Source organism: Panulirus ornatus, chromosome 12 (genome assembly GCF_036320965.1).
Source record: "Panulirus ornatus isolate Po-2019 chromosome 12, ASM3632096v1, whole genome shotgun sequence".
In the NCBI taxonomy this organism is placed as follows: domain Eukaryota; kingdom Metazoa; phylum Arthropoda; class Malacostraca; order Decapoda; family Palinuridae; genus Panulirus; species Panulirus ornatus.
In genome coordinates this window covers 20,016,811-20,032,176 of record NC_092235.1, presented here as the reverse complement: position 1 = coordinate 20,032,176, position 15,366 = coordinate 20,016,811, and the positions used below count along the sequence as shown (strand labels likewise).

General features: G+C 39.1%; 1 protein-coding gene across 15 annotated transcripts in view; it reads right to left on the bottom strand.

The window, feature by feature from the left end:
• LOC139751822 (uncharacterized) overlaps positions 1-15,366 on the bottom strand; it is a 94,669-nt gene that overhangs the window by 28,478 nt on the left and 50,825 nt on the right. For 2 of the 15 annotated variants that reach the window (XM_071667428.1, XM_071667438.1), the window contains exons 2-6: positions 6,881-7,012; positions 5,222-5,332; positions 4,194-4,279; positions 3,231-3,320; positions 640-782 (exon numbers count right to left, since the gene is read on the bottom strand). In XM_071667428.1, coding sequence (XP_071523529.1) covers positions 640-782; positions 3,231-3,320; positions 4,194-4,279; positions 5,222-5,297 — 395 coding nt within the window. In that variant the 5' untranslated portion in view covers positions 5,298-5,332; positions 6,881-7,012. Of the gene's footprint in view, positions 1-639; positions 783-3,230; positions 3,321-4,193; positions 4,285-5,221; positions 5,333-6,880; positions 7,013-15,366 lie in introns of those variants that run through there. The other 13 variants (XM_071667430.1, XM_071667437.1, XM_071667435.1 and 10 more) reach the window with 13 other exon arrangements.

Here is a 15,366-nt window from a genome sequence, read left to right as displayed (position 1 = left end):
AAATTATGATTAAAGTGAGTGACTTGGTAAACCTCCATGGTGTAGCAGTCAACGTTCCTGTCCATGACACATTCATGGGCTGCCTAAGGCTGAGTGCATAGGTCCAAATCCTGGCTGCAGCAGTCAGTCCAGAGTCAACTCAGCTGTTCATCCACCCATTGGAGTTGGTCAATAAAATGGGTACTTAGCTCAAGCTAGGGTATAGTGTTAATGAGATGTCCTCAATTAGAGTTTCAGTTGCCCATGTTGTCTAAGCTAAAAAAAAAAAAAAGAAAAAAGTAGGGAGTGGGGCTACCATGAACCTATTTGTATTGTTGTACAAGGAGGGAGTTTAGTAAGAAAGTAAGCATGCAAACATATTACCTATTTGTAATGTACAGGGAGGAAACTTTCCACTCATAAAGCCCCATTTCTTGATGAATCTCTGTTATGCAATTTCACACATCTACATATGTTGTCTGCATACAGAATGTATGAGTGTGTAAACTAAACAACTGATTCTTCAATGATACAGATATCAACTGAAAGCTTTTAACACAGCCTTCAAATTTCAAATTGTGTGTGTGTTTACCTTTTCCCACAAAGAGAAAAACCTGTTCTTACTCTCACACAATTTATGATAATATACTTTTCACTTGCCTTGTAATATCCCAAAGACATGAGTTGATTATAACTACATGTGGTATGGGAACTAAACCATCTTCAATAGCACTTAGCTCCTGTTGCACAGCTTGGGAGTATACACGAGTTATAAAATGAAAACGTACCATCAAGTCTTCATCCTGGTAACAAGGTTTAACTATTACAATCCAAAAAAGATCAAACTAATGGACTTAATCACACTCATACCTTTCTGTATATATCGGAGGAGGTAAAATCACACATAATGAAGGTAGCATATCAAAAATATCATACTGAGTGACAATTTTCAATCTACAGACTAAAAGAGACCATTAACCTGAATGCTCATCATGCATGTGATATTCACATGCATGAAATGAAATACATTTAAAATCTGCAGCAGGTTCAAATGAATAAGAGAAATTTAAATCAAAACAGGAATAAATAGAGTTCCTCACTATGAGAATGACTGGCAAAGAGTAGTGCCACAAATGCAAAATGTGCTCCTCATTTACATAATCTGAAATTTATAAAAAAAATTACATATCTCTATTACTCTTACTGAAGCTAGTTTCAGAGAAGAATGCTAAGAAAATCAGAGACCACTACAACCAGGGAAGTTGTTTGAAGTGTGAAGTGCAAATGTGAATAAGGATGTTAGTATCACCTGACAAATAACTTAGTGTGTAAAGAATTAAAATGCAATACAGTACTTTACTGCAACAGAATACAAGATATTTTTCCAGTTTAACAAACCTGAAATAGGTTAATCTAAGAATGCACTGGAGTAACCTGAAAGGCTACAGCTCTTAATTAATTCACATAAATAATAACAATATCATGGATATTAATTCAAGACATTAAACTGACTTATTAATTACTTGAAACCTTACATTTATATTAAACACAACAAACTTCCCATTTGGTGTGGATATTTTCTTTTTTTTTTTTGCCGCTGTCTCCTCGTTTGCGAGGTAGCGCAAGGAAACAGACAAAAGAAATGGCCCAACCCACCCCCATACACATGTATATACATACACGTCCACACACGCAAATATACATACCTACACAGCTTTCCATGGTTTACCCCAGACGCTTCACATGCCCTGATTCAATCCACTGACAGCACGTCAACCCCGGTATACCACATCGATCCAATTCACTCTATTCCTTGCCCTCCTTTCACCCTCCTGAATGTTCAGGCCCCGATCACACAAAATCTTTTTCACTCCATCTTTCCACCTCCAATTTGGTCTCCCACTTCTCCTCATTCCCTCCACCTCCAACACATATATCCTCTTGGTCAATCTATCCTCACTCATTCTCTCCATGTGCCCAAACCATTTCAAAACACCCTCTTCTGCTCTCTCAACCACACTCTTTTCACTTCCACACATCTCTCTTACCCTTACGTTACTTACTCGATCACACCACCTCACACCACACATTGTCCTCAAACATCTCATTTCCAGCACATCCACCCTCCTCCACACAACTCTATCCATAGCCCATGCCTCGCAACCATACAACATTGTTGGAACCACTATTCCTTCAAACATACCCATTTTTGCTTTCCGAGATTATGTTTTCGACTTCCACACATTCTTCAAGGCTCCCAGCATTTTCGCCCCCTCCCCCACCCTATGATCCACTTCCACTTCCATGGTTCCATCCGCTGCCAAATCCACTCCCAGATATCTAAAACACTTTACTTCCTCCAGTTTTTCTCCATTAAAACTTACCTCCCAATTGACTTGACCCTCAACCCTACTGTACCTAATAACCTTGCTCTTATTCACATTTACTCTTAACTTTCTTCTTTCACACACTTTACCAAACTCAGTCACCAGCTTCTGCAGTTTCTCACATGAATCAGCCACCAGCGCTGTATCATCAGCGAACAACAACTGACTCACTTCCCAAGCTCTCTCATCCACAACAGACTTCATACTTGCCCCTCTTTCCAAAACTCTTGCATTCACCTCCCTAACAACCCCATCCATAAACAAATTAAACAACCATGGAGACATCACACACCCCTGCCGCAAACCTACATTCACTGAGAACCAATCACTTTCCTCTCTTCCTACACGTACACATGCCTTACATCCTCGATAAAAACTTGATATATAATTCTATAATGTATAATTGTCCCTTAAAGTATAACATAGTGATGTGAACATTTTTCCCCTAAGAATTCAACTGCAAAGCATCTCTGCACTCCAGAGTGTCTAAAACACTATGCCTACACTTGAAACATTTGCATAGAGCTTTGCATACAAACTGGTTCCACTATCGTAGAAGGGGTGAAAGTGATATGTGCCTGTCTCATGATTACTGTTTGTGAAGAGAACCTTCACATGAATGCAAAGGAATATTGTACAAAAAAAAGAATTATGAAAAAGAAGACACAGATAATGTAAAGGAAATGAGAGAAGAACAGGAACATATCAATTTCTAGAGACTAGCAAGGAGTACAGCAATGAACTGCAGACTCTCAACAATGCTAGTACATGAATGTAGCCAAAGAAAAGAACTTAACTAATGAAAGGGTAAGCTTTTAGATTGCACCATGGAAAAAAGGTAAAGGCACTAAAAGCAGCACTTACTTTATACTCACGTATTTCAAAATAATTTCTCCCTGCTGTATCATGCTTTGATATATCGACAACTGTGTCCCCACAATATGACTGTTTTCTCTGAAAAGATATAGTTTTAAAGTATGAAAAAACGTTTCTCCACTATAGGCTGAGCTCCATGAGCCATCAGATAGAAACTCTTTTATTCCTATAAACAGGAAGTATTCATAAGAATTCACACTTTCATATGGGTTGAACTTCATCAACCACTTACCAAACCAATCTTAGAGTTAAAGATTTCCTTGTAAGTTGATGCAATCATCCATGCCTTCCACTTCACTTATTGTCTATGCATCATTTACAAAGATATTCAGGTACGAGTTCATACCTTCAAGCAAGTCACTCACATACATCAAAAGGAGTAATGGCCCCAGAACTGAAACCTGTGGCACTCTGCTAGTGACCTCAACCCATTTCAAGAAGGCTCCTCAGATATGCTCTTTTTTTTTCCCTTCCACTTAGACAATCTTTAATCCATCTTTGTATCATTCCATTTTACAGATAAACAAGATGCAGACCACCCGCAGATTGAGCTGCAGGGCGAGCGTCTTCCCCCATCCTACGCTGCAGTCCTAACATTAATTTTCTGTATAATCTTATTATTTTTCCTTTTTAATTCCTTTTATCTTCTGATACTAAATTTTCTAAACTGATAGTCTTCAACCCTGAAAATACAGCTGTAATCATATCTATGAAAAAAACAATATTTAGCACTGACCACATCATTACCAAATACATCTAGCTTATGCACTAATCATATCATCACCAGAAGTATATAGATTATCAAATAATCATATACATTTGTAGATATATTTTAACTACACATAAGCAGCAATCTTTCTCTTTCATCACTAACAAATCAGACAGGTTATAAGACGTAAAGGAAAATAATTTTCTTCTGGGACTATATGAACAACCTAACATAATACATACCTCACCTCCTTTACGAAAGAAATGAGCAGGAGTAATGCCACCCTCTGCAAGTAAATATATCAGGTCTCTGTATATTGACCGCATATCTAAAAACATGAAAATAAATCATTTTATAACATCTGTTAGTCTGAATAATGAATAAATATTCATAATCTTGATCAACTCTTTGAAAATCAGTTCCTAGTCTCTCGAACATAACTTATACCAGTCCACAAACCAATAACACACAATATAAAATAATGACAAATAGTGTCGTTTTATCATTATACCATCTCCCAATTCTCAGATAAAGCAGTCTGTGCTGAACCTCCTTAAAAAGGAAACGAAAAGCAATTAAACAAAAAAACAATCTAAAGAAATGACGGAGGAGTATGTGGTAAACACAAAAAAATGATTGAACTGAATGGATGGTGAGTTGATCACAGGTGATGTTCACAATGTATGGAGTGCAGCATGCAGGAATGGAGTGTAGTAACTAATCACATCAGATCGTGTACACATGGTTTTGTAAGAATACTGCATGAAACGATGTCTCAGCACTGTTCATGAATGCCACACGAGCTCACAATCAAATAAACAGTCAATTACATACTATATCACACCTTACATATATACACATCACATCACAGTTGAAACACACTAGGATACTAGTGTCAACCACACTAGGATACTAGCTGTCAACCACCAGCTCAACTGAAGGTGAACATCAAGAAGCTTGAATCAATCAAATTATCATGAGGCAGGTCAGTAGTGACAGCCTGAGGATGATGATTTTATTGCTGAGAGGGGGTTGTTACATGACAGAGGGCAGACCTTAGCCACGCTAAGGCTGCTAATGCTGAATATGTGATTAAAAAAGGTTGAGTGGGTTTTACTTAACCAAAAATAAAGTATTATGAAGTTTCTAACCTCTGAAGACTGAAGATATCTCATTACACAAAGGACAAACCAACTCTGTATAAAAATATCTATATGCAATGCAGATTGTGTGTGTACATTGTCAACTACCTCACCAGCTCAAAACTTACTGGAATCTCCCAACATTAGAACAAATTTCTTTTTCAAGAGATGTCGAGCATCACCTATGGTGAAAATATCTGCCATGGCTTTTCTTGCCTCACGTCTGCTTTGCACTGAACCTGTGAATAACAACTGTATAACAGTACTTGGCTATAAAATATAACATGAAATGCCATAATACATGTGCAGAAAAAAGCAAAGCAAAGGTTATATGAGCTAGGACAGAGTCCAATATCTCATTAGTACTGAGTCTCTCTCCCCTGGTCTTAATACAATCACTCCTGCTTTTCTGTCTGTCCCATCCAGAACGGTTCATACTTGGCCGCAAAACTCTTCCTTCCCCTGAAACCCAATCCACTTTCATTTCTTCTTAGATTCAACAGAGAACTGATTGTCATACAGTCAAGCATACTTACATAATAAGATATTGTACTCATATGACTGCTACTTCTACAGACAAATTCTTTTGGTCCTCTACCAGAAACATTTCCTGTACCTTTTCCAAATTCTTCCAATCTTCCTATGAGATCAATCTATAGATATCTGTGAAAATGACAAAGCAACTCTATTTGGGTGCTTTGTTTTCCTGTACTTAAACTCGGGATGATTCTGCTGCTTACCTTCCTCTGGTTTCATCTCCTCTCACTGAACCATCCTTTTTTTCTCTTCACATAGAACCTTCAAAGCACTTATCCAGCTCCAAGTGTACAAGGCCTATGGACCAGTTGGCGTAACTCCTCAAATCCTCAAGTAACGAGCCTCTGAATTGGCTCTGGTCCTTGTTTGCCTATTTCACCTTTGTCTAAAAATTTAGACTTTTCATTCCTCTTGATAGCATGCCTTGGTGAAGCACATTCCCAAGAAAGAGGACCACTCTAACCCCTCTGAACACCACACTATCACCACTCCTGCTATCTCCTAGTCTGCAAAACTCTCCTTAGTGCTCATTTTCTTAAACAAGAAGAATCTCATTCCATTCTTTCTGATAACCAGTGTAGATTTCAAAAAGATACGTCAACTGGTGATTCTATCTCTTAGGTGGCTCAAGTCTTGTCTTCCTCTCCCTTTTGTCGTAACCCTCTACATCAGAGCAAGTGACTGGGAGTGGCATAACTTACTTGGACTTCACACATTAACCAAATTTCAATGAAATACCAAGAATTTAAGATATATCCTTTTGTAGAAAATATACACACCAACTTCATCATAATTTTGTGTGTACCAGTTCCCTTTCAACTACATATTCATAGCTAGTATCATTTAATTTTGCACTGAGCAATAATTTCCCTGACATACATACTTTATCTGATATCATTAGAAAAATATAAATAAAATGCACCAAAGCATAATCCATGAGCATCTCAGAATCACTAAACTACAGGTATCTCAAGAATCATTGATGATGTACAGCAGTTCATTGTGACACTGGTAAATTACCTAAAATCATTCCACAACATATGCTCCAGAACTATTATAGAACTCCTTAACACTTACACACTGGCGTTGCAGAAGAAAAATATTCAATAGTCAATAATAAAATAGTTGCGTAGCTAAACTAAATTTGTATAACTATCAGCTCCACTTTAGGGCAAGGTAGTTAATGACACGTTCTCAACACACCAAATCGAGGATATAAATACTGCTGCAAATTGTTGGTCTATACTTACCCTGTCACTGTTATACTATACATGGACACCCATGTGGTCGTATGCTAATACCCGAGTAGTGACCTAAGTGGTTCACAGAGGGTCAGTTCAGCCGATTCTGGGCGAAACCTTAACTCAGGAATATCCTGTAAACTGGTAAATTATTTACGTTACTAATTATGTCCCTACCATTAGCTTTAGGGGAAAAATATCAGCATTGCATACCCCTGATAAAATACATCAAGATCTATATCTAAGGAGAGAAATACGAAAATCCCAGTAGTGCAGGTAGACATGGGCCCTCTAATGACCTAACGATATAATTGGCTATAATGCCAATATGACTGACCATCAAAACATGAATGAGGCTAAAAGTGAAAAGTGCCAGCGAACGAGCTGTCAGAATAATTCCTCCCAGTGTTTTGTTTTTCTACTAAACTTACTGACCATATTCAATCAGAGAAAATGTATCCAAGTTGGTCTGGTTAAGGGTTCAGAGGCACTTTCTCTATAGTTACCAAATTAATTCCATAATACGTACGTCAATGTAATCATTATCAGTAATTTGCTCATCAATATTTCACAAATTCCTTCTACTTAGAATATGGTCAGCGTGCTAAAATATTGAGTTTACCACCTAGCTGTGTAACATTTGTACCCAATACCTCATGTGATCGGTGCTCGTTTCGGCCAGTCAACTAACTACCCTGGCGTGGTTTAGTAATTACATCTCAAGAAAATAGATGTCACCTGTGGCAGAATATATTTTTTTTTTTTTACATTTCCACTAAGTATACAACTTGTACTTTACTGGATTATAATCTTATTTTTTTTTTTAGACGACAGTAATGACTATGGTAACTTAGGTAATGGCACTCGTGTTTATGAGCTACTGCGTTGGCGAGCATACAATATATTCTCCAACTACTGTAAAAAAAATATATCTAATTACTTATTTCCAAATGTTTTCTAAACATATTGGATATATTTTCAACAATGAAGATGAAAATATTTAGATCTCATCTTCCTTACAAATAGAGACCCATTTCAGTGGCAAACAGCCAGGGTGATCGGTGGTCGTTTCGACCAGTCAACTAACTAACTACCCCGGTAATTAAGGCCGTCAACGTCAAACCACATCCTCTCCAGGTGATAAGGATAATTCTAAGACCACATACGCCAAAGTGGCGCTGCATTACTGGCAATTACGGCAACAGGAGATATAGCCACTTAAATGCCCTCGTCTCTCTAAAAATGATTTAGATTCAACAACTATATGTAAAAAAAAAAAAAAAGTGACAACTGTAATGAAATGGACATAGGAAATGTAAGAAAAAACACGTAACCAATAAATCAACTGCTAAAAACGAAGTCTATGTTGTGATTAGGCCATAAGGTAGAAAAAAGATGTATATCTATTCATTTGGAAGCAACTACATCACTACTGGTGACTTTTCGTCACACACTAAATATTTCTCCAGCTCCAAATTTACTCAAGCCAAAGCAACATATCTGAATTTTGACCATTAACTAATTCAAAATTCTTGGAAGTCGAAACTCGTTGCCAAAACTCAGAATAATAAACCTGCAAATTGTCTCCACTCTAAGGCACGATGGTACGACCATTGGGTAGAATGGGCAGGCTTTCGACCTGACTATTCAGGGTTAGATCAAAAGTACGTCATAACAGGAAAGGGATCGGACGTACCGTAACGTTTAAATGGGTTAAAAAAAAAATCAAATGTCTAGGTTGAAATGTACGAGCCATTTTCTGTGACGTGACAAACTTATCATAGAAAATATACCTATCTAGGTATAACACAAACAAACATATCTAACAAAATTTATAAATAAATCCCACAGTTTATAAGCATTGAGACAAACTAAAACTCGAATACAAGCTAAGAATAACATAATACTCAATTACACTTTCAAATAATGAATATCTACTGCAATCCCGGAGAACAGTTCTGCCACAAACACACTTTAATAAGAAATCCAAACAGGTTAACTATCGAGTCCTATCAAAGCTGTTTGTGATAATGGAAGACATCAGAAGCTCATAGATTAGTATGGTAAGAGTAGAAAGACGTACATATGTTTACAAAAAGACAAGCCTGTTGATATTTCATATAAATTACGAGGCGCATATAATAATCGTAGTTTTGGAGATATATATATCTATCGTCTGTTCTCGTATGTATATGTGTGACTGTTTTCAACCACTGTAATTGTCGGATCATTCCATTCCTTATCAATTCGGCTGAATTAAAAGCACTTGGCCTTATCAAGAACCTTATTCGATCGAAATTATCACCAGCAGGCAAACCATGAGCCAACGCAGCTCCCACACCGCACCTTTGGCTTGAAATGACCGTCAGTTCTGAGGTGAACTTATATCTTTTAATGTGATCAAATCACTCCTCGGTACTCTACTTCAACCTCATGTTACGTTTTCGTTCAACAGATGTCAGGAGATTTGAAAGGGCTGCGAGCGGGCGTTTAAACTTCCTATAACCAATACAATCATCCACAAAACAAAACAGACCATTAAAATAACGAACCATGGTTTGCTTCCGTGGAGGAGGACAAGCGATGGCAAAATGTAGAACTGAAGAAAAACACGAAAGGATTAATCTTGCCAGTGGTAACTTACAATCACAGATCACATCTAGGAAAGAAAGGAGTGAAATTCTAAGAGTGAATTGACCTCTGTGAGGATGATGTAACAGGAAAGGAGCATTTGAATATGATGTAGTGAAGTGACGTACGGATAATATAAAAAAAAGTAGAGCAAAAATCATCAAATATTTAGTAAACACTGGCTTGAAGAGCGTTGTAGAGGTGGTGTAGAATTCCAAAGCCTCGCCGTGTGGGGAAACAGATATCACTATGTTCCATCTGAGTACAAACATGTGATGTAGTACGTTGCCCAGCTAATGGAGGGAGCACACAAGCAGCCAGCCCTCGGGAGCAAAATCGAAATCAATACCTAAATAACCGACAATACGGCATATTCGAGGTTAGCCTAAGAGTGTCAAGTCGGATTTCTCTCGAGACTAAAGCATGTCCAGATGTGAGATCAGACCCTATAAAAGGACGGACCAAACCCATGTAAATCGAAGCGACAGTTTCGAAAAAAAAAAAAAATTCGGCGTGTGAAGTCCTCATTTTGCTATTTGTATACCCGAGATTCCCAATATATTCCCAGTTACTATCCATCTCCCTTTTTAAAACCCTTCAAATCTTTCCCATCTTTCGTAATGAATCTGTAATTCCACCACTCGACACAATTATACTTGATGTCACTGTAATATATATATATATATATATATATATATATATATATATATATATATATATATATATATATATATATAGGGGAGAAAGAATACGTCCCACGTATTCCCTGCGTGTCGTAGAAGGCGACTAAAAGGGGAGGGAGCGGGGGGCTGGAAATCCTCCCCTCTCGTTTTTTTTTTTTAATTTTCCAAAAGAAGGAACAGAGAATTGGGCCAGGTGAGGGTATTCCCTCAAGGCCCAGTCCTCTGTTCTTAACGCTACCTCGCTAATGCGGGAAATGGCGAATAGTTTGAAAGAAAAAAGAAAAGATATATATATATATATATATATATATATATATATATATATATATATATATATATATATATATAATAAATAATATATATATATATATATATATATATATATATATATATATATATTACAGTGACATCAAGTATAATTGTGTCGAGTGGTGGAATTACAGATTCATTACGAAAGATGGGAAAGATTTGAAGGGTTTTAAAAAGGGAGATGGATAGTAACTGAGTTTTTAGGAACAATAAACTCCATTAAGTTACGTCTACACCACACGGGGATACCCTGGCTGAGTCCCGAGTTGATAAAGGATGTGTTAAGACGAGGCGAAAGATTTCAGAGAAATGGATGAATGCAGTGTTGAGCTAGCGGCGTATGAATGCTTTTGGTTAACTGTTGGAGACAGAAAATCGTTGATGAAAAGGCGCGAAAGAGTGCGGGAGACAGGACCAAACCCTGAAGGACACCTCTGTTGCTAGGGAAAGCGAGAAAGCTTGACCCAACAACTATGAAGATAGACTGGTCAGCCAGGAAGCTAAATATGAACGAATAAAGAGGAAAAAACGCAAAAAAAAAAAAAAATTTAACTTCGAGTTCAGATTCCGGGTCTACGTAAGGATAGGCTGTGCCAATATACGTTTCCAAGAAAGAAAAATATTTGGTTACTCGATAAATGGAAGAAATGACAAGCACAAGCGCAAGTTCTGTATACAGCACACTCCAAATTATACGGATGGATGTCATCTCTGGTCCATGATATATATATATATACACACACACACATCCACAGAGAAGTGCATTTTGGACTTTAACGAAAATGGCTTATAAAGACAAGAACTGCAACGAAGACTTGATTTTAGACGAAATTTCCTCCCAGACGACTTTATGTCTCTCTTTTGGGAGGAAGAAAATTAAATGGTTTGAGCCGTAATTAAACGCTTGTTAGTTGCACATGTTCTTTACATATTACCCGTCTTTCTCTGACCTAGATGTGAGCAACACCAGGAGGGGCAGAGGCAAGTGTATTTATGTTCCGGGGAGCGAGTTTTACTCTCGTGTTGCCCCGTCTCAAACTCGTTATATATGTATCCTCTCTTTACTCTTGTGTACACACACACACACACACACACACACCAGCCCGTGTCAGGTATCCATTTATCAAGCAGCGCCGATGGGAGGATGAACATGTGGGTTGGGTGTAGGCCCGACTGGCCGCTCCGAAGAATCGAACCCACGCGGACCCTACTCTGGGCAGCCCTGTGGTGACTCATGGTCAGTTATGTTAACCAGGACACCACGTGTGTGTACTCACGTCATTCTTAAAATTATGTACATTCTTATCAATATCGTAGTAGATTACAATGACTACCTGGAGTTTTGGTCATAGTATGTGGTAAATATCACCTTAAAATAATCGTGGATCATTCAAATTCTGACCTCCACCCTAACACTGTTCTACATTAACTCAAGACCTAACCTACCTAACCTAACCTAGCCAAATATAGCATAACCAAACCAAGATTAACTTAGCCCAGCCTAGTGTAGCATATCCTAACCTAATCCAACCTAACCTAGCCTCAAAACACGAGCCGAATCTTCAGTTTGATCCCACACCATTACACATCCAGTCACAATTCGGAACATCCAGCCCTCCCAAGCACGACAGAATGTTTAGAATTCCCGTACTTGTGGTACGAGAGCGGGGTTTAATTAATACCTGGAGTCCGAGGGAATGGCAAGCAGTGCCAGGGGAGTGTGTGTGTGTGTGTATATGTGGGAGGGAACCTACAGTAATAAGACCATGGACCAAACGGCCACGGTGAAGCGGGCCGCAGCCTCGCTTCAACCACATTCTCGACCATGACGCCCCCCCCCCCCCCCCCCGCAACACCACGTAAATTACACCCGCCACACCAGGTCTGCCAACACCATCCATTCTACCCTCCCACCATGGGTATAATACACAAGCGAAAGTATTAATCAAATTATAATATATTCATAATGATTATACGGTGCAATTCATCTGCTAATCGATTAAAAAAAAAAAGATAAAAGATTTGATGTGGTTTAGGGAGATGGAATAGAATACTCTCAGGGATGCCAACATTCCCCAAGACGGGGGTAGAGATGTGCCCAGTAGTGCCAACCGCTGCCCAAGAAGGCGGTAAATGCCTGGCTAAAAATACACAAGACACTCTTTATTTCAGTCCCGTCATTCTCGCTCGCAAAATACTGGCAGGCTCCGGTGTTCTTCGCCACAACTATGTCACTATTAGTATGTCAATCTAGCCTAGTATATAGGCCTCCGTGTAAGGCTGGAGAAATTTATTTATGACAGACAAAATGAAGGCTTTACACCCTCTAAGGAGATGAACTTTACTATTTTGGAACACTCGTGATTTATATGTTTTAATGTTTAACCAGCTTATTGTTTTCTGTTGAACATATCTCGAGCCAGTACAGTATATATATATATATATATATATATATATATATATATATATATATATATATATATATATATATTGCAAGACCTGAGGAGGCTTCGTTGAATAACTAGGGTTGGGAGGTACATGCTTGTCTGCCTGCACAGACGCGCCTCTTCCCAGCGTCCTCCATTGTATAAGAAGAGCGGAAACTGCCGAGCCAAAGAGTGAAATGTAAAGGAAGAACATCTGGGTCTCAGGGACCGCCAAGGTGTCTGCCGTTCCCAGCCACAGTAGGAAAAAGAGATTGTAGGATGCGTTAGCTGTGAATCATTGATAACCTATCGGCCAAAGAGAATCTGAATTGTGTGACAGTTGAAAAATATATAAAATGAATACCAGAAATATGTACCGAAAACATACACACGCACGTAAATACGTACACGAAGTTCACACACATACATATGTAGGAACATATACATACACATTTGTAATGTACACGCTGGTTCTGCCCACTTATGTCTAACCATCAATTGGACCAGTGCATTACACTCCAACCACTCGCCACCGTCACCTCCTACCACCTTAGATCCCTCGTCCCCGAGTTGCAGTTTTGGGTCCACATACACAACGAGACAATCTGATATTCGTGCAGATCACATCAAGAACAGCCCATCCTATACACACACGTCATCATTAATATTCAATAAACTATACATCAACTTCAACACTCTGCTGTTGACAGTCCTCGAGTTTATAGGTAAAAGTATTCCTGTCCGTAAATTTTCAGCCTTTGTCTACAAGTTAATAAACTGATCGTTGTTTTTGATGTCGCGTTTACTGGATAAGTGATCGTCTTTCTCGCCTACGGTAGGTAGCGTCAGGAAGACACGAACGAAAGACTCATTTCCACTCTCCTAATATTCAGCTGTGATGTCCATTGTACTCAAACCAAGTGCCAACCATCCACAACATAGCCCCACAGACACTATTCCATCGTTTATCTGGACCATTTCATATACCCTGGTTCAACCCACTGAGAACATATGACCCCACTCAATACCATGTTGATCTTGTTCATTCTAACCAAGGCGAACCTTTCGCCCCCCTGAAATACCCAAGCTCTGAGACCTCACAAGCCTGCTTCACTCCATCTTTCCCACCTCTTGTCTCCGCTTCCAACCTGGGGAAATTTCGTTCTAGCTTGCTCCCTCCCCCTCCCACACGGGATTCTTACCCTACAGTCTTTCCTCACTCATTCGGGCCACAGGTCCAGCACACCCTGATCAGCTCTCTCAATCAAACTAGGCTTACCATATCACACTTGGCACTTTACAAGGACGTTCCTGACATGACCTAACCAGCCTCGCACCCACACACACAGAGTCTACGGACATCTCATTCTCAACACGTCCCACGTCTTCCTTCCTCTTGCATCCAGGGCCACAAGACTCGCATCCATATAAAAGTGTCAGGATAAGTCAGGATGACCATACCTTCAGCCATGAATATATCTCTTTTTATCCCCAGCAGATGATGACCTCTCCTTCCACGCTCTCCTAAACGCACCCAGGACCTTAACTCACTCCCAGGTGTCTAAACCACTCAACTACCCGTAGATCCTCCCAGTTCGAACGACTAATCGTGCTATCTGGTAACCCCTTCTGCACCTCATTCTCTCACTTTGGTCAGCCTACCTCCTAGGTTAGGTGTGTGGTGTGTGTGTATATATATATATATATATATATATATATATATATATATATATATATATATATATATATATGTAGGAGTGACACATATATACAAAGAGACGGGGCCAACATAAGACTCAACCCCCATAACACACAAATGGTAACGCCATATAATAATGACGACAGTGTGTGTTAGGGCAGCCTGTATCATGGTAGAGTGTGTCAGGGCAGCCTGTATCATGGTAGTGTGTGTTAGGGCAGCCTTTATCATGGTAGAGTGTGTTAGGGCAGCCTGTATCATGGTAGCGTGTGTTAGGGCAGACTGTATCATGGTAGAGTGTGTTAGAGCAGACTGTATCATGGTAGAGTGTGTTAGGGCAGCCTGTATCATGGTAGCGTGTGTTAGGGCAGACTGTATTATGGTAGAGTGTGTTAGGGCAGACTGTATCATGGTACAGTGTGATAGGGCAGACTGTATCATGGTAGTGTGTGTTAATGGTAGAGTGTGTTATGGCAGACTGTATCATGGTAGAGTGTGTTAGAGCAGACTGTATCATGGTAGTGTGTGTTACAGCAGACTGTATCATGGTAGAGTGTGTTAGAGCAGACTGTATCATGGTAGAGTGTGTTAGAGCAGACTGTATCATGGTAGAGTGTGTTAGAGCAGACTGTATCATGGTAGTGTGTGTTAGAGCAGACTGTGTCATGGTAGTGTGTGTTAGAGCAGACTGTATCATGGTAGTGTGTCATAATAGAGTATATTATGGTGAAGTGTGTTAATGTAGAG